Source organism: Anticarsia gemmatalis, chromosome 11 (assembly GCF_050436995.1).
Source record: "Anticarsia gemmatalis isolate Benzon Research Colony breed Stoneville strain chromosome 11, ilAntGemm2 primary, whole genome shotgun sequence".
In the NCBI taxonomy this organism is placed as follows: Eukaryota; Metazoa; Arthropoda; class Insecta; order Lepidoptera; family Erebidae; genus Anticarsia; species Anticarsia gemmatalis.
Window position 1 is genome coordinate 7145406 of NC_134755.1, and position 24940 is coordinate 7170345.

General features: G+C 34.5%; 4 protein-coding genes across 5 annotated transcripts; 2 read left to right on the plus strand and 2 right to left on the minus strand.

The window, feature by feature from the left end:
• The first annotated feature begins 34 nt into the window (after positions 1-34).
• Positions 35-1553, plus strand: Yip1d1 (Yip1 domain-containing 1). Its single transcript, XM_076119983.1, has 2 exons — positions 35-253; positions 334-1553. The coding sequence occupies exons 1-2, from the start codon at positions 145-147 to the stop codon at positions 1017-1019; spliced, it is 795 nt and encodes a 264-aa protein (XP_075976098.1). The 5' UTR covers positions 35-144; the 3' UTR covers positions 1020-1553.
• p24-1 (transmembrane emp24 domain-containing protein) lies at positions 1550-2981 on the minus strand. Its single transcript, XM_076119984.1, has 4 exons — positions 2729-2981; positions 2478-2595; positions 2093-2220; positions 1550-1829 (listed from the first exon to the last, which is right to left on the minus strand). Exons 1-4 carry the CDS (start codon positions 2882-2884, stop codon positions 1599-1601), a joined length of 633 nt encoding a protein of 210 aa, XP_075976099.1. The 5' UTR covers positions 2885-2981; the 3' UTR covers positions 1550-1598.
• A 1009-nt stretch (positions 2982-3990) lies between these two features.
• Positions 3991-21835, minus strand: Gdh (glutamate dehydrogenase, mitochondrial). Its single transcript, XM_076119903.1, has 9 exons — positions 21263-21835; positions 13946-14146; positions 11820-11959; positions 11459-11552; positions 9761-9918; positions 6899-7060; positions 5245-5449; positions 4428-4582; positions 3991-4337 (listed from the first exon to the last, which is right to left on the minus strand). The coding sequence occupies exons 1-9, from the start codon at positions 21690-21692 to the stop codon at positions 4221-4223; spliced, it is 1662 nt and encodes a 553-aa protein (XP_075976018.1). The 5' UTR covers positions 21693-21835; the 3' UTR covers positions 3991-4220.
• Positions 21836-22597: 762 nt separating this feature from the next.
• LOC142976500 (uncharacterized) lies at positions 22598-24567 on the plus strand. Of its 2 annotated transcripts, none has more exons than XM_076119905.1 (2): positions 22598-22955; positions 23164-24567. In XM_076119905.1, exon 2 carries the CDS (start codon positions 23174-23176, stop codon positions 24212-24214), a length of 1041 nt encoding a protein of 346 aa, XP_075976020.1. In that variant the 5' UTR covers positions 22598-22955; positions 23164-23173; the 3' UTR covers positions 24215-24567. The 2 variants fall into 2 exon arrangements, with proteins under 2 accessions (XP_075976020.1, XP_075976019.1); XM_076119904.1 differs by having other exon boundaries at positions 22599-23071.
• The last annotated feature ends 373 nt before the right edge of the window (positions 24568-24940 follow it).

The window sequence follows — 24940 nt, forward strand, 5'->3', positions numbered from 1 at the left end:
TTCGCATCTCTATTTCAATAAAAAACTAACATGTGTCATCTGTCAAATCTGACAAGTAGTGACATGGAACTGTTCTACTCGTTTTAATTATTTACAATATTTTACTTTGTTTATTCCGAAAACTAAAGTTTAGGGATATCAAACATGGCTAATTTCAGCAACCCAAATGATTTTTCGTGGCAGGGCCAAAATAGCGGCCAAAACTACTCGTTTAATACTTCTAACACATTTGGAGATCAAGCACAAACTTTAGGTGAGTACCCTGTTCTAGGTCTTTTAGTAGCACCGGTGTTTTAATGTATCTAAACATAAACGTATAATTGTTTGTTATAGATTTCCAGACCTTTCCAAGTGATCAACAAAACTACTCATTCGACCAGGGGCAGGGGCAGATGACCGCTAATAACAACCGGTACTATAATCCTACGTTATACACCCCGGGCCCAATACCTGGAGAGCCTGCCGTGGAACCGACTGATTTTGACGAACCGCCTTTATTAGATGAACTCGAAATTTATCCAGACAGAATATTGGAGAAGACACTGGCTGTACTTAACCCATTCCATGGGCAATCTAAAGCTGATGATGCTAACTTCTTACTGAGAGATACGGATATCGCTGGACCTATCGCATTCTGTTTAGCTCTAGCAGTATGTCTATTTCTCTCAGGAAACAAAGCCCACTTTGGTTATGTCTATGGCTTGTCTGTAATGTCAGTTATTTTAATGTATTGTTTGCTCTCTTTAATGAGTCGTTCTGAAGGAGTCTTTACAGTGCTGAGTGTTGCTAGTGTATTAGGTTATTGTATGTTGCCTATGGTGGTACTAGCGGGGCTAGGAATATTCATTTCACTTGATGGATCTGTTGGTTTGAGTTTGTCAGCTATTGCAGTGATATGGTCAGCACTTTCAGCCAGTAGACTCTTTGTTACCATGTCAGGAGATTCTGAGCAAAGACCTTTGATTGCTTACCCTTGTGCCTTAGTCAATGGAGTTTTTGCTCTATTAGTTCTGTTTTAAAAGTAATGAACATTTAATAGAAAACATCTGATATAAAATAAAGAAAAAATCTTATAATGGTGAGCAGACTATTCGAAATCTCCTTTACAGCATTACTTGCTCCTACATTCTTAAAAAGAATCACTCTTGCAGAACTTAGTATTATATAAGAGAGGATACACTGATGATTTTAATATAAATTTTATTTCTAATCTACATAGAGTTAAGTAGTCTCAGGCCTTTGTTAATCAGTACATAATTAAATTATCAAAACTTTTATTTAATTACATTATATATTTTAATTTAATGTGAATGAAAGTACTCAGAATCACTTAGAGTTTGTTTGTAACTTAGTTAGGAGAACCATTTGTCTCTCTTATCACATCACCATTGAGAGGTGACTTGCCTCTTCTGTAAAATATATCTACTAAAATAAACAGTGCAATAGTGTTCTCAAGTGAATGACTCTTGTGACATTGTTATAATTTATGTAGCAATACTATATAAGATCATAATTTGTACATTAATAAATAAATAAAACTATTGTAAAATAAACCCCAGAAATGTTTTTAATAAATAAACTATATAATTCACTAGTTATTACATTCGATTGTATAATGTGGGCCGGTCACTGAAGAAGTTCTTGAGAACCATAACTTGTGCGAATGCTACACAAACAATTGCGAGAGTTTCTCCCATGGACCACCAGAATACTCTTTCGTTCAAATCTTCTGCTCTCTTGCGACCCTGAGCTTCCCTAAGCCTGTGGTGAGTTTGATGGTCAATAATCCTGTTGAGGGCTGAGTGAATTTCTTCTGCAGAAGTTTCCAGCTGCAATAAAAAAAATGTTGTCATATATAAAAAATTTTCTGCAAGTTTTTGAAACAGTTGCATAAATATTTGCTTAACACACTTGAACAAATACTTCTTTGGCATCAACTTACAATACTGGTACATATAAAGTAAACAAAAAATTGTAGATAACAACTTAATTTAATGAAATATAGATGAGTCAGTAGGGAAAAACCCAATTAGAAGTATTTTTGAGGCTTTTTGAGCTGTAATTACATGTAATTTATCATGTTGTATGTTACCTGAGTTAGAACAGTAGCATGGTCTCCAACACCTGGTAAAGGCTTCTCAGGTCCTACATTCAACTCCATATATACCAACTTATGAGAGAATGTACTAAATTCATTGCTAAAGCACACCTTGTATATACCTGCAAACAGATACATATGTATATTAAATTCATGTATGTAGGAAACAAGGAAAACTTGTATTACCAATCATTACATTCTGAGTGAAGTTTATATTCATGGTAATTAGTAATACCTGTTGTGTTGTGTTGGCAACTCACTTGTACATAATTAAGACTGCTATTTGTATAATAATGAACAAAGTAATAACAAAAGCAGATTGTTTCCTTGAAATTTCAATTCACAAAAGATGTCTACAATAATAGAAATATAGTCATACCTGTTTGTTGTGCAGTAAATTGATGTGAATCATATTGCATCTTTTGCTGCTGGTAAAGTATTTGTTTATTTGGACCTTCAATCTTTACATCGACATCATATTGACCTCCAGTGATTACCTAAAAAGACATTTATAGTTATGATGACTGGTCTATGTATAGGTTAGAAATTAGTCTTTTGATTATATACGATAGAAATTTCAACTATTTATAACAAATAGAACTACAAAATATGAGTATTATCATAGTATACCTGGTATTCTAACGCCGCAGAAGTATTTTTCTCTATTTCTTGATAAAAACATTCTACTGCACTATCAGGTAATTCAAACGTAAGTTCGACACTTTTAGAAAATATGCCATTAATTAAAGTTAATAATATGGTAACGAATAATGGAGTAATATACATTTTATCATTAATAAATTTCCAAATAGCGTAAGTACAAAAATACTGCTTGGTATCGTAGAAGAATTCACAATTCGCATCGATTGACAAGTGACATTTCACCACGTAATTGGCTGCGTTCCAAGATCGCATGATGTATTTCGGTAATTGTAGCGTTCAGATGGATATTCACGTTATGTTAAACGAAATTTTAAAGATATACAAATGTGCTTATGAAAATGATTTTTACATTAATATGCATTTTTACGAATGCTTTCAGGGGGTAAGTACTGTAATGGAATTGAGTTAAGTGCTGATGCAATTTTCCACACAAAGCATAACCAAATCAGGCAGGTAACTTCGCTTTCAACTAGTTTTGAAGATGGGTTCCTAAAACATTTTATTTATATTCTTTCCATGTAAAACTCACTTTAGTGGTCAGATATTTTATACCAGTTGGACTCGATGAAACAAACCCCAAAGCTTTTAAAAATAATTACTCGATGAAACAAACCTCAAAGCTTTTAAAAATAATTATTTAATCAATTATTATTGTTGTAAATATCGGATGTGAAAAAAGGACTTGACCTATCATATAAAAATCCAAATTAAAAACATGAACATGTACTTTTTAATTGAGAAAAAAACAAGCTGTTCAGAGCATAATTAAACGCTCATATAAAATAGAAATAATCTGGATAACAAAATATTTTCTTTTAACAATCGATTTCTCACGTACAAGCTTTAAGTTATGTATCAGGAACCTGAAGCCATCAAATTTATAGTTAAGTAGCTACTATCATCAATAGGTAATTAATAGTTAATTAGAATCGGCTTGATGGAGATGAAAAGTACTCCTGATATTTATGATATCCCACTGTGAACTTAAACTTGAGCGGGACCTATTTAGTAGTTACTCAATGCAAAACATTAGCTTGAAAGCGGAAAAAACCCGCTCAATGCGTAACGTCTTTAAGTTAGATTCAGTGTGCTTTCGGAATCTTGTGACTTTTGTGGGGAATACTAAGACCGAGTAGAATAAAAATAATATTGTTGTTGCTTGTAGTTCTTATATTAATATCATAAGCTCATAAAATTAAGTCTCCATTTTAAAAACAAAAAAAACACAGTTTAAGAATAACAGTAAAACAAATTTAATCGAATTTCAAGACGATACAATATTGGAAAATTAAATTTTCACATTAAACGTTTAACAATGTTTCACTTAAAGTAAAAAAAGCCATGATTCCAACAAACAAAAAATACTGTGATTAATGTCTTAAAAGTTACACTTAAGTGCATAGGGACTAAAATGGAGTCTATAAAATGCAGACAATACTTCAATTTATCTAATGAGTGTTTAGAATGCAAGGCCGGCGTCGGCGTAGGTGGTGAAGATCTTCTCGATGGAGTTGGCGTACGCCGCTGTCCTCAGATCTAAGCCCAAGTTGAACTTCATGGCAGTCTTCATGATGGCCTGAACAAAAAAATATTCATATTAACAATTGTATTTATGATTATGAATTAGATTATATGATGTAACATAAGGTTCTATAGTAATACGTACTCTAGCTGATCTCTCCATGGTGTAGTCAAGACCGGAGTGCACGATGTCCTTCTCGGAGGCACCAGAGATCCTCTTCTGGAAAGATTCGGAGGGAGTGACGGGGATGCGACCACCGACGCGACCGAAGCGCCTCTCAAGAGACTCCTGCACGGATTCTGAAAATAAAAACATTTCATTTTAGTCTGTGAAAACCAAGAAAAGGAAAAGAAAAATGTGTCTAGATGGAGAATAATTAAAACTCTCTGAATGTAACGAGTATTTTTTTATAAAGAATCGCAGGAAAATGAGCATTGACCGTGATAATATTTTTTTCTAGGTCTTTTAATTAAGATAAAATAATATACTCTTGAAATCTAGAACACAATGCAACTTCACATTGAAGTTGGTAAATTTACTTATAGTTGTACAATGGAATAGTTAATAATAAACCGACCTTCTGCTGAGATAATACAAACAGATAAGGCAAGCAATGTTTGCGGTCGTTCCTTCACCGAGGTAGTACAAATAATGTTATATAACTTATCGCTGGAGAAATTTACTCAAGGCATACCTATCTGCTAATTTTAATTGTGGTTAATTTGTCAGTTTCATATACCTATTATATCTTATGATATTTTCGTAATATAGCTATGTCGGTTAATATTTTACATAAGTATGAATCAATTCAAAGAGATCCAAATTGTCTAACTAAGCTGCAAACAAAATATGATAACACCCCTTTTTTGCGTCGGGTGTAAAAAATAGAACTTACTTTAACTAGGTAGGTATAAAAGAAGTACATAAAGACATGTAATTCAATTAACGCAAAGTAACTTACCCAAAAGGTGGTAGTTGGATTCACGCTCATATTTGAAGGTAAGACGTCCATAGGACACGTGGTTGAGGTTCTTGAGCCACTCGAAGAAGGAGACGGTGACACCACCAGCGTTGATGTACAAGTCAGGGATGACGAGGATGTTGCGGTCGATCAGGATCTTGTCGGCTGCGGGCGTGGTGGGGCCGTTGGCAGCCTCGGCGATGATCTGATGAAAATATTATATTGATTAGATATCGTTTTGAGTTAAGCTGATATTAAAAGTTTGTTCAGCATAAACATATTATTAGTGCAAAGATGGAGAATAGAAAAAAAAACATTGCTGAATATTTTTGAACATTAGTAGATAATAACGCACTGAAGTAAAAAAAGTTACGTACTCCGTACGTCTATGTGTCTGTAATTTCAATGCCATCAAAAACATTCTGTAAAAACCTCAAGTCTCGCCGTAAAAAGTTGTGAGATCTATATAATACCAAGTCGATTAATCTATTTAGTCTTTACTTAAAGGACCTTCTGTCTTAAGTTATAACATAAGTTAATATCATGCCAATATTTAAAACAAAATTACGTTTTAAACAAATAGACCGACCTGGCCATCGCATGATTTAATTATTAGTATATGTATAACACTACACCACACGACGAGAAGTTAATGCTCCTGAAATTTTAATGGCCAATTTGTGTTTTCATGCGATGACCAAGTCGATCTATTTGTTTTAAACGTAATTTTGTTTTAAATATTGGCATGATATTAACTTATGTTATAACTTAAGACAGAAGGTCCTTTAAGTAAAGACTAAATAGATTAATCGACTTGGTATTATATAGATCTCACAACTTTTTACGGCGAGACTTGAGGTTTTTACAGAATGTTTTTGATGGCATCTCACTTCTTTTTGTAGAGCGAACATAAGTCCAATTTGTATGGAAATACGTTTTTTTTTCATAATTCAACATATTTTCCTTTGAGAATGTTGTTCAGTTTCATAGGCTTAACACCCTATACCCCCTCCCGTTATGCCTCATATAAAAGATACCTTTCTACACCTATTATTTTCTATTATATTACAGTAATAAGGATTCATTAACTGCATTAACTGCAAATGTAACCTTGTAATCCTCTACATTTACATGGGATTACAACGTTATTCTTGCAGTTGATGTATTTAGAAAACAGGACCGAAATTAGAAAATATTGAATTTTTCCCATGATTAAGACACTAAACCCTATTTGTATTCCAAATTTTAAGATTCCAAGTCTGCTAGAAGTACCTTAGACTTTTGATGATCGGTGAGTCAGTGAGTCAGTGAGTCAGTGAGTCAGTGAATCAGTGAGTGACAAAATTCAAAAACTTTAACAAGTTGTCATTCTTAAACTACTGGTTCAAATTGACTGAAATTTTAAATATACCGTGTTTATACAATGATTGATTAGTTGCTGAAAATTCAGGCTCCTTGTTTTATCCACAACGAAATTATAGGGGTGTCGAAAATAGCCCGAATTGCTTCGAGAAAAGGATGTTACGGCCGTGCCGCTTTTTTTTGCTCGACTTGCGGGGGCACTCCCGTGCCCCCAGATTCGTTTACTTGTACATAGGTATAATATTACATATTTTTGTCTCTATAAATCACTTAGAAATGAAAGAGTCGTTACCTTAGCGTTGATCTTGTGTGCGTTCTCCTTGTGGATGACTTGTTCAATGGCGGCGGGGACGAGGATGTCGCACTTCTCGTACAGCAGGTTCTCGCCGTCGTAAGCCTTGGCACCGGGGAAGCCCACGATTGTGCCGTTCTCGATCCTGTAGTCTTCCAGAGCCTGTAGAATATAATAAAGACATGTAGCTATCTGACTGTTATGTACCTAATTTCTCAGTTGCCTACGTCTAACCCCCAGTTTCTGAGGTACATTTAGCGGCAGTTTATCTAATCAATAGCGTTAAAACTCATGCAAAAAAACGCTAACGCTAAATGCTATTGAATAGATAAACTACCGCTAAATGTGCTCAGAAACCGAAAGTCCAGTTTAAAGATCTCCAGCAATCCAGTTCAAGAAATTTCTCCGGAGCTGTTACGAATGATCGCGGTAATTTATTCCATATAATGTATTTCTGTGTACCTACAAGCTTAACAGAATTCATCATCCATACTAATATTATAAATGCGAAAGTAACTCTGTCTGTCTGTCTGTCTGTCTGTCTGTCTGCTACTTAATCACGTCTAAACTACTGAACCAATTTGCATGAAATTTGGTATGGAGATATTTTGATACCCGAGAAAGGACATAGGCTACTTTTTACCGCGGGAAAATGACGCATTTCCCGGGAAAATTCAGAAAATTCAACGAAGTCGCGAAAAATCAATATTATAATGACATTGAATTAACAGAATTCCGTTGCCATGGCAACTGTTTTAATGGCGGATATGCCTTAGAGCGACTTCGTTATACTAATAGATATAAATAATTTTGAGAATATTTTTCGTGAAAAAAAGCATATTTTATATCATCACGCTACGACCGATAGGCGCAGAGTAGGTAACAGTAAAAAGTGTTACAAAAACATGGAAAATTATGACCCATTCTCTCTTAAGTGATGCAAGCGAAGTTGCGCGGGTCAGCTAGTTATTTATAAAATGACAGTATAGAACATGGATTACCAATGTTGAGGAGTCTCAAGCCATTGAGAAGATAACTCTAGAAATTACTTTTACTTTACAGAGGGAATTAATGCTCTACATATTTTATTTGTTATGCTGGACTTTAGTTTATCAATAAAGTCGATTAGTAAGTAGTAGTAAGCTGGTCTAGTGTGCACATGTAATATCAACAATCAATTGAGCCACGGAATTCTGTTGTTACTTAGTAACTATGCAATATTTACGTCATTTTTGCGTAATGATTGATTGATTGACAACTTAGCCCGATAAAGATGATCGAGATTATTTGATTATGTAATACTTTCTTTGTTACACACATATTTACTACAGGAATAAGAATATCATTATTACTTTATTCTATTGGCATTAATCAATAGAAAAATAGCTTATAAATAAGTAGGTTATCAATAATACGATTAGATCACATCTGTAGTTACCTTTATCGCTATTATTATACCTAATTTTAACTCGGATATACTTATCTCAGAGATATACTGTCTGATTTAGAAGTGCGATAGAATGAGGTATAAAATAAATCGATATTTCATAGTAATATTGATAAAAGTGAAATAATATGTCATTGTCAAGGCGTTTCGAGGCGGACATTTGTAACCTCGCTGATAAAACTGAGACTTTTAGTAACGCGACACTGATTTAATCATTGTCGAGGACATGAGATACACTGAAAGAAATTAGAGACAATATATAGACATACCCTCTTATTCATAAACACACTATAAACCTTTCTTAGTTAAAAAACGACTAAAATAAGTTTTCTCTTTTTTATTTCGCTAAGGAGTGAAAGGAATAAAGCTCTTTATAAAACTTTCATAACTTCATATTTTTCATTTTTTATGAATAAGATGTTATTTTAGGGTGATCTGATGTCTAGGGTATAAGTTAATATAAGTACACCGAAGTATTTAGGCACCTACCAAAGATCTTTATGGTTCCAGTTTTATAGTGACCCAACTGGTATTTCTAGATACGAAGTTAGTAGTTGAAGTCTGTAAAAGGTAGTAATTAATGTTTTCTTATTAATTCCCAGTCGAGTTAACACTATTACCATATTTTATACAGGTCTGCGTGTGCATAATTTTACTGCACATAATGACGTCACAGTATCTAGGTGCATTACAAACACCAAGTTGCAAGTTGTAAGACAAGCGTAACTTGATTATGTTAATCGCTGTCATGGTGCAGCGGATTTAAATTCTAATTTCATGGAGGTTTCGCGTGGCTAGTAACAGTTTCATGCTCAATTGCGTGGCCAGCCATCGATGGACGGTGTCCATTACTGTCTATATCAATTTAGTAAGATCAATTTCTTTTAATGAAATTTCCGCTTGGAGGCCGATAAGTGTTTAAAGTCGGCGTAGATCATAGCAAGGATCTTTTCCTGTTACGAGTATTGTATATAATATGTCACATGGAGTGTAAGCATTTTTTATGGTCTCACGCGGTGTTTTATGTTTTGATTGTGCATTGTAGATTGCCATAACAGTTTATGTACGAAGTGTTCAGAGCATCATGCTTCGTATAAGTATTTCACACAGAGACTATTACAGTGCATGATAGATACACTATACCTGTTAGAATTCTAAATGTAACGCGATTTGATTTGTGAAACAATGGGCTGTTACACGTTAATTTGCTAGTGCGCGATTCTAATCTTCATGTAGATCTTGGTCATGTGTCAGGTTTCTATTTACTAAATTAAGTGCCGGTTTATAACTCTTGCTTTAGATACACTGATAGATACTGTTATATCCGCCAAAATCGTATTTTCGATAAAAGAAGAACACTAAGTAAGGCCTGATGAAACAGGCTATTAGCTGTGTCTATGGTATGTGTATCTTACCTTGGGGTCAATACCATCGGGGTTGTAGATGGAGCCGTCGTGCTCGATGATGCCTATGCAGGTGGCGCCAGCGCGGACGAGGTAACGGCAAGTGTGGAGACCCACGTTACCGAATCCCTGAACGATGAAGGTCTTGCCGCCCCAGCCGGGGGTGGTGCCTAGAAGAAACAATCAAAAAATAGTACTTAAGTAGGTAGCTTTTTGTAGGTAGTAAGTTAATCTACTACTAGGACCCCTGCGATGATCTACGAAAGTGATATGATAACTATCTAATTGACTGCCATTATCTTTTGAGTTCTTTTATCAGAGCTATAAAGTACCCATGTTTCGGATAAGGAAGGCTACGTGCGGGAAAATCCTAAAGAATATTATTATAATCTTACGAAAATTTTCACAAATCATTGACAACTACATATTTTTCAAATGATAAATTTGAGTGATATGGCTAAAAAATAGATACCTAGCATGATTATCAAAATATACGAACGTACCGAATTTCCTCAGATAAGAAGTTCTTTCAAATACGAAAGAGGAACGTGACGATCAATAAATTATCTTTGTTGCAAATCTTACTAAAAACATGTTGTCAAAACAATCTTTCTGCCAATAAAAAAATAATAAAACAAAATCCAGATACTTACGATTATGTTATTGATATAAAAAAATTACGACCATGACCGCCACGAGCCACAGATTATAGCAAATACAATAAATAACACAGATAATATAAAATAATCGTAATAATGTTACTATGTGATATATTGTATATGCTTAGGTACTTGAACAATTTAATTCGTCACATTGGCTTTAAAATTCTGCTTTATCAGTGTATAGATACAGTATGGTGTCATTTGTCGTCAGTTCTACGTAACGTTATCTTAGCGTTCGTCAAATTAACAAAATATAAGCTGAGTCATAAAGGGGCGGTTTTGTTTGGTTCGTACAAGTAAGGCTCGCTTTACGATGACTATCTTGTAGACGACTGACGTATATAAGTGTACTCATAGTTAAGTTTATGGCTTGTCCAATAGACTTTTATGATTATTCTTAGGAATATTGACACGTTATCATCATTACGTGAAAGTATTATACAAAAATATCTAAACTACGAAACGAATACTCAGGTCATCAAAAATAGGTTCTAAATGGAGAATGTTACTAGGTATGCCAAATCGCTTAAAATTTTGACTCAGTAAAGCCTGTACATGTACATGCAAACTAGTTTTTGTTTCAGTCAAAAATACCAAGTAGTTTTGATTTTACAAGCATTCAAAGTTTCAAAAAATATCGAGTCCCGCTAACAGCGTGACGTCATAGTACACCGCGCCGCGCGGGCCACGTCCTGCTTAATATCAAGTCTCCAGCCGTAGATGTAATAGGTTATGCAGTATTTTGTTGTGTTTTCGTCTGCTTATTACATTTAAAGTGTAATAATAGTAAATATTATAAAAAAAGACTATGTGAGCCAGACTTAGCGTAATGTACAATGACGTCACACCGACTCGCGCGGTTACAACTTGTTTTACTTATAAATCGGAAACTAATTGACGTATCAAAGTAATTCTTTCACTAGGTAGTATTTTTTATTTTTAACAGAGAATATGGAGAGCAAATAATCCAAATTTGTTAACATTCTCCATTCTACAGTTCTGAACTATAGACATACGGATGAATTGCAGGTTTTTTTATGATACTTACCAACCATGCTCATGTAATTGGCCTCGTTGATGAAGTTCTCCAGACCGTGGAACACGCCCCTGCCGGTAGCGGACACTCTGCCGTGAATACCTCCCTACGTAACAAACAAAGACATAAAACTTTATGAAATTAACTTCACAAATGGTTATAATGATGCATTTCTTCTCTATAGTTTTTGCATTGGGTTTTATAAATCCAATGTTTAGTGAAATTAACTCGCAACTTCGTCTTGATAGCAGAAAAGAAGAAAAAGAAAGAACAATGGAAACCGGGAGTATGTTAATAAGAAAAAAATAAGAGATTGACATTACAAGATATTTTTATTTATACGATAGCGTAGATAGAGGGACTTTTTCCTCACCTGGTTGATGGGCTTGCCAGTGACGCAGGCGTGTGCGTTGATGTCTTGGTAACCAACAGTCTTGGCGTAGGTATCGGCGATCCATGACATCTCACGTTCACCAGTACCCATGTCGGGGGCGGGTACATCCACACCGGGCCCTGAACAATATAATAATACCTTTAAACCACCTGTTCTTTAGTAAAAAGAAATTGTGGCTTGTGGTTTGGACATAATGGCGTAGTTATCGGACAGGAAAATGGTATTGAAATGTTTTTCAATAAGATCGATCATCTCATTGTGAAAAAAATATAAAATTTATCTCCTTGAGGATATAGGTACTAATTACTCCCAATGCCACGGGCTCGAACGATAATTAAATAGCAACAACAGATAAATTATATACTTGCCTGAATAAATCAACAATGGTTTTATTAATTACATTCATTTCTGTGCTCTACTATGAACAGTATAATCCAATCCATTAACGAAATGGCTGTAAAATGCCAAGGCCGGGCTCGCTGCAAGGGCGTCGTGGCTTGCGTGTAGAGGAAAAAACATCGGTTAAAGTGAGCCTGAGGGGCTCACGTTACCAAGCGAAGGGATAAACTACGTGATAAGCTAAGAAATCATGAGCAATTTAGAGGACATCGAGTAGTCAGGCTTAGTTATGTTTAAGTTTGTTTCACAAAATTCATGGAGAATCCTTAGATTAGGTAGGCAATGTTTCTAGTAAGTAGATCAAAATGTGAAATGTGTTACATGTGATGTTTACTAATAGTTCGATATTGCGTAGGTGTGTTCATTATATTATTATTAATATTTGCACAATTTAATATTACGCAATTTGTTGTAATCACGTTACTAGCAGGCAATAAGCACTACGATAAGATTAAGGATCGCGATCGAGACGTTTATTGGCAAATTCATCGTAAATTATCTGAAATTGGCTATTGTTTTAATTAAACACGTGCTCGATATCTACAGTAATGATTTTATATCAGTTAAAATGAGTCTACGGAACGACTTTAGTTGATTGGATTAAAGTACTTAGAGGACTTTCTTTCAGAACAATCCCCTGATAAAAATGAGCAAAATCGTAATTTTCCAACTGTTTGAATGCATTATTTAACAGATAATAAGTTTTCCTATTTTCAGTTCTAACCTGTCGTTAGGCTATTACAATCACGCGACTGTAATTTTCTTGTGCCGGTTATCGACCTATGTACGTGACAGTTGACAGTCGATGACCTGAATCAAACAAGGCCATATCGAGAAGTGACCATTCATACCTAACTTTGTTATTCATAAATAATTTGTAACTAAATACAAAACAACTCTCATATAACAAGGAAAACAAATATACTGACCTACGTGGCACATTTGATTGTTAAGCATGAAATTAGCTAAATAAGCAATATGTCGGCAGTGTTTTGTTGACAGTAGCGAACTCCTTTTTTATTTACTTTCAATCACAATAATATGGATGGACAGATACAACACAAATACCTACTTATTTTTGAAATAATTAAAAAGGAAAAATACTTATCAAATATGCACTTTTCAGGAGCCATTTATGTGTCATGTCATTTGGCCTGCCGTGCTAAGAACCCGTTAATAATGACTACGCCCCTATGTAGTGCTTAAGCTTTCGCAGCGTTCGTTGCTATAACTACAGCAATGATTTTCTTTTATAGCAAACGCTAAAGTATTTCACCATCACCTGTGTCACTATTTGTATTGTGAAATCGTGTTATCTGTACTGAAACCTGTCAACGGTACCTACTCTTTACACGATCAGTTATAAATCAAGAACAAACTGAGATAAAACAAAACGTAGTGCAAGAAAGTGTTTATAAATGTATGGAATTTACCTACAGACCCTAAAAATGCGATGATGTACGCGGATCACAATATTTATTGACCGGCGGCCAGTTTAGTTGAAATCAGCCCAATTTGCAGGGCTTTGTCTGTGTGTCCAAGTGTGTGGCATAATATACAGATACACTCTCTATTTCCTTACACTCATAGCCATGTGCGACGGTTAAACCGACACGACAAGGGAGACGCTAGGCGCAGGACCGACGTCTTTACGTTTATCGACCGTATATCTTTCCCCTAACAACATAAAAAATAAAATAACGTACCAATGAAGCCCTTCTTGGCGAGCTCGAGGGTGAAACGACGAGTGATCTTCTCGAGTTCATGTTCGGAGTATTCCTTGGGGTTGATCTTGATACCGGCCTTGGCACCACCGAAGGGTACGTCGACGCAAGCGCACTTGAATGTCATCAAGGCAGACAAAGCTTTAACTTCGTCCCTGCTCACGTCAGTTGAGAATCTGATACCTGTGCACAAAAAAGCATATGTTAGGTAATTACCAAATAAACTATTAACCCCCGGTTTCTGAGTACATTTAACGGTAGTTTATCTATATCTATCAGAAATCGGTGGTTAAACATGTAAAAGTCGGAAAATAATTATAGTAGGTATAGTGACGAGAAAGGAAGATAGTAGAATCAAATTGATGCATGTAGTCGACCATTTTTTCATGTCGTACTATTTCATTATGTACTACCTAAGTCTAGTACTATCGCTTTCATTGGCCACTATGCCAAAGCATCTGAGTAATTCAGCTATTAATAATTCTGTAGACTACCTATTATACTTTTGACGGTTGAAAGGTAGGTACGTCCAAATATTCATAGCATGAATATGAATGAATTATACCACTAAAGCATTAAGGCACCTGTAGATATACTATCGACTATCTATATCCGACTAGCTATGTGCGGATATATGCGGATACTTATTTTTGCAGTGCATTTTAAATGTCCATCTCTCAATATTCGAAGTACCGCCTGCAGAGAATCGCTATTGTTCTAACAATATCATTAAAGAAAACCCAAAAGTGATAGTAATAACTTTACTTGATAAATATGTGCATTATTACTAAGTCATGTTTGACTAATCAACGACAATTTCGAGCATTTTTCAACTCGTAAACAGACCAATTTGCGTAAGCAATGTTAGCATAATTTGTTATACGGGCGTGAACGATGGACGTTATTTGAAAACATCAAGTTAATTGTTTTAAATTGTTCGTGGTACAGGACAAATAAACAGTTCATTAACTGAAGGAAATGGTAGTTTGCATACACATTTATTGAGTAGGTATGGAAACTGCTCTAAATGTAGATGTGTTTTGTACACGTACTGTATTTTAGATTGCTAAAAATTTTCATGCAGCCAATGCTTTGCCCAAATATCTAACAAGTGAGGTGGGAGGTGGCTTGGACACGTCATGAAAGTCAAGCTACTAGGTACCGACACGCAAATTGTCTCTCCCGAAAAAAAAATCCTATAAACATGGTATACCGTATGTTAACATGAAAGAAAGGAAGAAAATATTAAGAAATCCAGTCTGTATTGATATAGTGTTAATACAGCGAAGGTAGAAGAAAATTTACTTATTTCACGCAAATAAGTATAAATTTTATAGCAAATAAAGATATCATTTTATCAATAGGTGGCCTAGTAACAGAAAAATATCGACATTTGCACTCGGTAACACCTGCAGATCACATTATCTGCACTCTATAATCACGCATGTTTACGAAATAATCATTCGATAGGTGACACGGCTACAGCACGAAGTTAGGTAAGGAAATAAGCGCGAATATGATGACCTATACAACGACGAAAAGATAATAGTTGCAAAATTTTGCAAAACATCCGTACTTATATACCAGGAAAATAAATTGACTGTTCGACAAAATATTTTTATCATGGTATAGATTCCCAAACTAGAAGTAGCATATTCTTATGTTGAACTTAAAAATAGACGCATGTAGTTTTAACGACCGGTCGCACTTTACCAGTTTCAATAACAATCGACCTTTCAAATTCGCAAATGTAGGGGTAACCTGTCTGAACCCTCGAAATAAACCCGTAAAGCAACGGATAGACATGTAGTTGAATTATTAAGTAGGTAGCCAACGAATGGCGACTAAGTATTTTTATTAATATCTCCTATTTTATCAGTCATGCTGTGTCAGGTTATATAATTTCAGGTATATGGCCTACGAGACCTTTTTATATGGCGGTATGTGGCAAAGATCAGATCATTCTGTCAATATTTATTTTTATTCTGCTAGGAGTTATCAAAACAAGCGATAGCCTTAACTTTAATTGACATTTATGATGAAATTCGCACTTTATATTTCAGTTGTTAACCACCTGATTAAAACTATAGGTACTTATTTCGGTTGTAGTGATAGTTATGTAAAACTACGACACATTTATCGTATTTTTTATCGATCGAACGACTCAGACATTATCGCAATTGATATGTTAGCAATGGTTTAAGGTCACGTTTTAGATAAAGTGAAAAATATCTTCTTATTTGTTATACACACTGGTAAAAATAATAAATAGTAAGTATATCTACCTATTGTTTTCAAATGGATATAATTTAGATTGTTAGAAACGTTGATAACGATAAAACGTATTTGGCACATTGGTTGTTTTCAACGAAAAATGTTTCAGATGATAAACACGCCTACGACACCGCGTAGGCCGAAAATGGCTCTACGCACTTCGTAGCAACATCACCAGCTAATGACTTTACGTAGTTCCGGAAAACCCTTGACGATATTGACGTAGCCCTTTTTTATTCAACCGTAGATATTTCGTGTTACTAATGATAGTTTTGGCACCAACACATTAGAAAAAAACTCTTTACCCACTGAAGCGTGAATCTCAAGGACGGAAAAACAAAATTCTTTTGTGTGTTTCAAATTATTTTGAATGCAACAATATGCTTAATGAAAATAAGTTGTATACAATATGAAGTATGTATGAGTACTTATGTATTATGAATAATTATAAAGTATTTTTCCGTAACGTAAAATTGATACAAAATCTACAAACTAATGTTAAAGGTAACGTCAAGTACACAGTACAATTATTTTAATGTCTCTACGATTTACGTCGGAGCAATTATATCGTTCTTTGATCATTGTTCTCTCACAATACTGTTCGTGTATATACGAAGTCGCAAAGATACCATTACTATGGGTGATAATTTATTACATAACTTGTAGGATTAATATAACAGTAATTAAAACAATATATGAATGAAATTATTCTGCAAAAACGTATTGATCTAACAGTAGAGTTAAAAGACGGATTTTCTTTGGCTCGTTTTCTTGTTTCATAAATAGCAACGCACGAGACTGAAATAAAATGTGTCTATCTGTTCGAGATAGAGACAATAATTCGCTATTTTTCTTCGGGTTTTCGTTGATTACGTAATTGTTTCTATGTTGAATTTCATACAAGTACATGAAACCTATTAAGTAAAATGTAACAAGGAAAATGTTAATTTTAGTGTGTTATTATTAGGTATCGTGTTGTATTAGATAAACTTCAAAACCGCTCCATTTGTGTTGAAAAACATTGGGATTATTGAATTTACTGAATTAGGTCCCTACTTCAGAAAATCACCAGGAAAGAATCGGAATAAACTTAGCACAATGCGATTACTCATGTAGTTATGTACAACGACTATTTTTTGCCGCTCTCGTTGCTATTTTTATATTTCAACAGAGACCGTATTGAATGGATGTCATTCACTTGTCTACAGCAACAACCAAGTTATAATGTATCTGTGTTCCTGACATTAGCTATATTATACTTAGCTCTGTTTTGATTGAAGTCATTGACCCACGCCGACACCGATCGATTGTTTAACATGTACTATTTATTAATACGTCAAGTGCAATACCAACTTCCCAATAATAATCAAATTATATTAATGTAGTCGTCTAGATATTTAAGTAAATATGTTTTTGTAGACCGGGACGACCTTTAGAAAAACCAGGTGATAATAATAACTTGAATACATAACAAATCGTGACATCTTTCCAAGAGGTGTGTGCTTTTTTAATATTCGCTAACATATTTGCTTCTAACATGTCGAGAACAGCCGGTGATATTCTGTTTAATTTTAGGCATTACGCAATGTCTGACGCTAGATAATGCGTCACAACCACGCCTCCCGTTGCCAGCCAGGTGAAAACCTTTAAGACTATTATCTTGTTTTTCCAAAAGCCTAAACTCACTATCTACGTGCTAGTGACATTCGCGTGTGATGTCAGACATACCTACACGTGACACTGATACCGCCAATTTGATTGATTTCGGCAATTTTTAGATTGTCACCCACCGAAAACTCGGATACGCTTTCGCGAGTAGAGTGAATTTTGATATTGTTCAACAGTTTAGGCAAACAAGATAAGAGACACTTATGTATAATGTGTATTGATTAAAAAATCAACTGTGAGGGCTTGGTATTAGTAAAGCAGTAGCGTTAATCTATTTAGTTTGATAAGTGCGATATGATAAGTGCTTCGATAGTTTGACATAATAATACACTTATGTAAGATCAAAAAGGATGTGATATAGCTTGCATTCTTATGCTCATTTGGCATGTTTGTAACAACCAAAATCAAAGAGTCAATGGTTTTGAGAAAAGGGGGTGTGACCAGTGACGGTACATGCTACGCACGCAAGAAATAGATAACATATGATACTTTTTTAAGCAATCGACTATTTTTCTTGTCTACTTGTGTATTATCTAATAAGAAGCAATTTAGCCGATACTCGCTAATATTTATTACATTTTTAGCAAACGTCATTGAAATAATCTTGGGTTATAATAATTACTTGGGCAAATGGGCACTCCCCAGTGATAAGAGAATAAACATGGAGGTGTCAAATGATAACTATTAAGTAACGACGTAATGGCTGCTGTTTATTTATTTACTTGTTAGTTTAGTTTACTATATTTGTGGACGTTAAAGTCTGTCAATATAATACGTGACTGGCGAACTAACAATTAGGTATAATATAAATATATCGTCAGAAATTCAGAACCTGTCAAGGAAAATACATTTTTAGCAAATATTTCCCTAAATTACTTCATTTACTTAAGGATAAATTGATTCTAGAGCTTTTACTTGAGTTATATGACCTACAATAACATAATATAAAAGTAAGGCGGGTCTAATACATTGCTGATCTAATGCATCCTTTTAGTTGACATAGTTTTGAAATTTTCACAAAAAACTTCGTAATTTATTGATCCCTACAAGGTATACAAACTAAGTAATTGACAAAAACACTTTTCATTAACAAAAATAATTATCAACGCATGAATACCTTGTCCCCGCGTTTTTCCGATTACTACAAATACCTAATACGATTATATCAATGGCTTTATAAGACATGCTCTAATGGGGCCCATAGCCCATGGAGTAATAGGGATGATGACATCACCACGATACGTAACAATAACATCCTGTAATTATGTGCCCACGTCGTAACAATCATCATTCGTACAGACGTGTACACAAAAATTCTTTAAGCGAATTACTTCTTTTGTAAGGTGTTTTATTTAGTCCAGTTTCCTAGAATTTTATCTTCCCTTTATGCGAATTAATTGGTTTAAGGACTTTTATAGAAGATTCTTGGAATAGTGCCTAATTAATTTCCCGTTCGTGACGAATTATTATATTCAAGTACGAGTTAGTTCAATAAATTAGCTCCAGGAAATTACTTTTTTTACCAGAGCAATTAATGGTGCTGTTATAAAAATGCATTTTTCTTTATGGTATAAATCAAAATTTTAATTGGTATAAATTAATATTTTAATAAAGATCATTTGTCTCACTTTCGCAGGGTCTTGTATGACATGTATCCATTGCAGCTAGCTTGTATTTTGCCTCTAAGAGCAAGGGCCATGCTCTAAGGGTTGCTTATAGGATTAACTAACTAACAAATATCAATCTGCTGGGCCATATGTTCCAGGTGTTTCAAGAGGTAAGTATTCAATAAGCAGCAGCTGTCGAGCTGTCGGGTAATTATAGGTTAGCAAAAAAACGAAGGCGTGGTGTAAGTATGTAGGAAAAAAAATGTATTGAGTAACAACATACGTCATTATGTAGAAAAAACGGTCATTGAATTGTCTACCGCTTACAAAAGAGGCTCAGACGCAAAATTAAGGAAAAAATGTTCACAAAATAATCCAATGGCTGAACGTTTAGTAAAAAAAAGTTATTATGAATCTACAACCCTCACAATCATATCTACGTGAATCTGTAGGTAATGTCAATATGTCTTGTTCAAAAATTTGTTCGTCGTAAGTTTCAAGTTCCACAGAATCCATTCAACGTGATTCGGCAGTTGTCTTTGATAGTGTCTTTTCATTCATAACCTCAACATAAAGGCCGGTTTATTCTCGTGGAGTCAATCGTCCTCTGTTTTGAATAGGGTCGTTCGACGCTAGAATGTCTGATGTATTGCCATTCCACATGCTACTCATTGTTTTATTACAAGGCCAAATCGCCGGCCTGAATCAAGATAGATAGATAAATTTGCTGATAGAATATATTTCTTTACACAGGTGCCTATTTTTCGTTATCGCTTACTGCTAATGAAGCCATATTGTTATATTTCTAATAAAAAAAATCGCAATGAATATTTTTACGACTCTCTTCTCAGTAGGTATGTAGCACATTATTATGAGAACTTAATTAAAGCATTTATATATAAAAACATCAGAATGAATTAATAAATTTTTTTTTACCCATTTGCCGTAAGCGGTAAGGATGGAAAGGGTTAAGTAACTAGTTAATAAGAAAAATATCTTTTATCGGTGAACATTGATATTTTAGTGATGGGAAAAACTTATGTTACGGTTTTTGGATGCATTCTTTGTCGAAAATACCACTATCAGAATATTATGTAGAGTCGGGATTAGTAACTGTAATTACCTTTATCTAAAGAATAATCTTAATACAAATGTTTGGAGTTACATAATTTATAGCTGCGTAGATATTTGTACAGATTTACGGATTATATAAATAACTTTTTCGTTAACACCCAAATAATAATAACACTTAAATGCTAATCCTAAGAGTTCTAGACATAACAATGTCTCTCTTTAGTGTATTATTATGATCAATAGCTCAATAGTTATAATAGGAGTCTCTGCTTATTTTTAGGTTAAATGGGGCTCGACAGTCTAAAACAAGTCATGGAATCAAGGTGAATGGTATAATTCGGCACTACTGCGTTAATTGGCATGTGACGGCAAATTTAAGGTTATGCTTTTCTACTGTTCTACGTTTAACTGTCTACTATCTTCCAAAGTAAATATATATATATCTCTCTCTAAAACTAAAATGGCCTCTATAAAATATTTTTGTATGACTTTTACCAGTTACTACACAATATTTCGAGCGTAAAGCTAAATTGCGAGGTCCACATATTTAAGCTAACATTACGTATAGTCACATCACGTGTCTCAGCAGCTATAAATAAAACTTCCTATTAACAATAAGTATTACACAGATGATGTAAGCAAAGTAACGCGAAAATCGTAAAAGTATGGCACCTACCTCCTTTGGTTGGGGTTCTGTGTGAGGAATGTTGCGCTCTGTAACCAAGGATCATTTCATAATCGCCAGAATCGCGCCTGAGTGGGAACTGGATCTCAATAATGTGGTCGCATGGCTGCATGAGCTTCAGGATACCGGCAACCTTCTTTTTCTTCTCTTCGATAGATCCTCTAGACTTGATGTCTTCTACGAGTTTATCTTCGATCACTTGGCATGCCCTATGGAAGAAATACTCCACCATGTCGAAGAATCTTGGGTTTGCGCTGGTAGGAATATCTTTAAGCCTGTCTGGGATCTCATGGCTTGCATATGTGCGGCAGCATACATTTACACCAGCAGGCGTAAGTTTAAGCATATTATTGACTGCCTCATTCTGGATGCTATTTTTTAACGGTGCCACCGTTTTGGCGATATTCCGGAGGTGGAGCATTTTGATTATTTTAATTAAGTACGTTAGTCGGGAGAAAAATCGGGCCGCCCTACTCTACACTAAAATTATAATACACAAATGGTATATAGCAATAAATAGACTGTAGTGACGACCCGCCCCGACGGAATCCGACTCACTGAGTAAAGCGGCGTATGGCAAAAAATAAAAAGGCCCCTACTGTGATGCGGATTTTCGTTCTCGCTCTAACCTACACAATGTAACAAAGATAACATATCTGCACGAAGTTGGTCACAAGACCCTATCGAATCGTTTGGCAGAAGATAATAACAGGTATAATTTGATAAAAAAATGTTGTCGAATGATGTCTGTATTTACGTCCGGTGTTTTAGGATTATATCTACCTACCTACTTCGTAGTTATCTGAGACTATTATCTAATGAAGCATTATCATTCCAGGCTATGAAAGTATGAAACCTTTTTCACGATTTTTCTATAATGCAAATCTAATTAGAATGCTACATTTCTGAAACAAGTATTACATAACATAAAAACGTAAGGGGAATATAGAATTTTTCATCTAAATCGTGAACTAGGGGTACCGGGTCGATACGTCACTATTCTAATTTTCGCCGCAACAAGGTATACGTTGTTAACTACAGCTGTTAAACCATTATATATCGTCTACATTAATAAATCAGTATTTTCTATGCGATTTGTAATTCATTAACTTAAAGTGATCAATTTTACTTCGGAACTAAATTCCAGACTACATGATCCTACTACAAACTTAGTAGAAACTAATTTTCATAAACTATCTACGAGTTCTAAACTAATTGAAGCTTAATTGACACCTAAACCTTAATTGAAGCATAGACATAGTCATAGTTTTTGTATAGATCGAATAATAATTGTCTATGAGTGTGTTGGCGACAGTGTAGCCAACGCCACAAAATAAATGTTCCAACTTCGCCCCGGATAGAACAGAATACACAACACGACAAAATTGTGTAGCTGTCATAATATAGGGGTTTTGTTTTGTTCGGTAAACAACGCTCAAAATGATAAGATAGTGTTAACTATTGCCAAACTCACAGAGTTGAACTGCGACATATTAGAGCAGCCGTCGCTTTATCTATTACTCGTTATAATTATTCTGTTAGTGCTCTCCCTTGACATAGTTGACACATGAAAACAAAGCTGTTTAAATAATATGACCACAAGTATTTTGTAACAATTCCTACATTCCCCCTCCTCTCTACATTCCTAGTGTGGTGGGAGTACGATAAGAAAACACGCATTTAAGTAAGGATCGAAGCCAAATTTAGAAATATAAATACTTACTTAAAATGAATTGCATTTTTGGTGAAAGCGACGCAGTTTAACGCTAAAAAGTTTATACATATTATTTTAAACCAAAGGTAAACATTTTTAAATGTATCCAACAATTTTAAAATGTAAGTAAAGGCGCATTAATATAATTAAAGTGATGAAATCATTTTTTTTATTTTAGATCCGGAACAATGACTGCCAACGAAGATGACGACAAGACTAATCAAATTGGTATCTTACCAGACGAACTGATGATAAATATTTTTAAATTGCTTCCACTAGAAACTTTGCTAGAATGTGAAAATGTGTGTACCCGTTGGAAGAAGCTGGCCCGTGATGCAGCTGTCTGGAGAAAAATTGTGTTCATATATTCCGGAAAACCAGGTCAAAGCGAAGTAAGCGAGAAAAACCTTGAAATTATCGCAACCCATCACGACTGTATAAGGTGCTTAAAAATTCAATATGTGTACAGTTACCCTGTGATTAAGTCAATAATACAACAGTGCCATAATCTCATATCGTTGGAGCTTGTGATGTGTCGCATCAGCAAGGAGTTCGAGGAAGATATCACAAGGTGGCCGAATTTAAAGAAAATAAATTTGAAGAACTCTTTGGTGCTAATGAGTAACGAAGATATAACGATTGCCTATGATAACTTCAAATATCTGAAGTACTTGGGCCTGTCTGATTTTGGACTGCCCGCCTTAACGCGCGACACTTTATTTAAGTGCAATTTTTTGAGCCATATTTTTATAGAAAAAGTTAAGAATCTTGATTTAGAATTTGTACATAACTTAATTAGATCTAAGATGGAGATACTGCAAGCTTTACATATCTATGGAGGAGAAGCTGTTAGTGACGAAACCTTGTATTTAATGTCGCAGTGCAAGTTGCTCAAAGATCTGGCTGTAATTCGGTGTGAAGGCTTAACGGATGCGGGAATCATTCATCTGGCCAACTTAAATATTATTGAACACTTGCAAATTTGGAATAATTCAAATTTTACCGAGGTTAATCTGCGCCTAACCTTAGGCAGTCCTTCTCTAAAAAAACTTAAAAGCTTGAGCTTATCTCGAATCGCAAATATTTCACCTGTGATAGTAGATATAATATCTGAATATTATAAGAATCTGAAGTTTCTCGCTGTTTATCAGTGTCCTAGAATCATCAACACTGATTACGAGAAGCAGTTAAAGTCAAAGTTCAGAAATATTGATGTTGTTTTGTACTAAACAATTTTTTGTATGTATAATTATGAATATTATGTTTTAGGAATAATTAATATTTTATTAAAAATATGAAGTACATTATAAAATCCACTTATATTTTACTGTATAAATAATGGCATGAGTCAAGACAATAACACACAAAACAGCTAAAATTGATGCAGCATAATACAAAGCTTACATAATAATATAAAATACACGCTAGTCTTTTGTTAAAGGAAATGATTTCAGGAAATCATTATCTTTGCTGTGTACAAAGTGTACACAATAAATAAAATAAAATGACCTCTATAATGATTTACAAATTAGATTACGGTGTAGGTATATTTCTTTATTGTTATTGTTACTTTTAATAAAAACTGGACAACACTAAACAATTGTTTTATTATCTAATTGAATGTTCGCTATCTTTTATAACACACATTTCGACGTGCGCCTGGGACTTGTAAAGATAAATGTTATTTTCATCCCGATCTAAGCTTGATGAAAAACAGAACGATACTGTTCTGTAACAAATTTGTTCAAAGATACGATAAAGGATATTAAATTTCGTCGGTTCGATCATTCCATCGAGAGTAAGCGCAGTGTAAGATAAAATATTATTGTATCACTACCTTCTATAACGCGCTTGTAAACGTGACAGTCTCTGATTGATTTATTGACTACAAAACATTGATTGCATCATTACAAAAAATATACTATACCAAAATACAGTTATCTTATCGTAAAAAT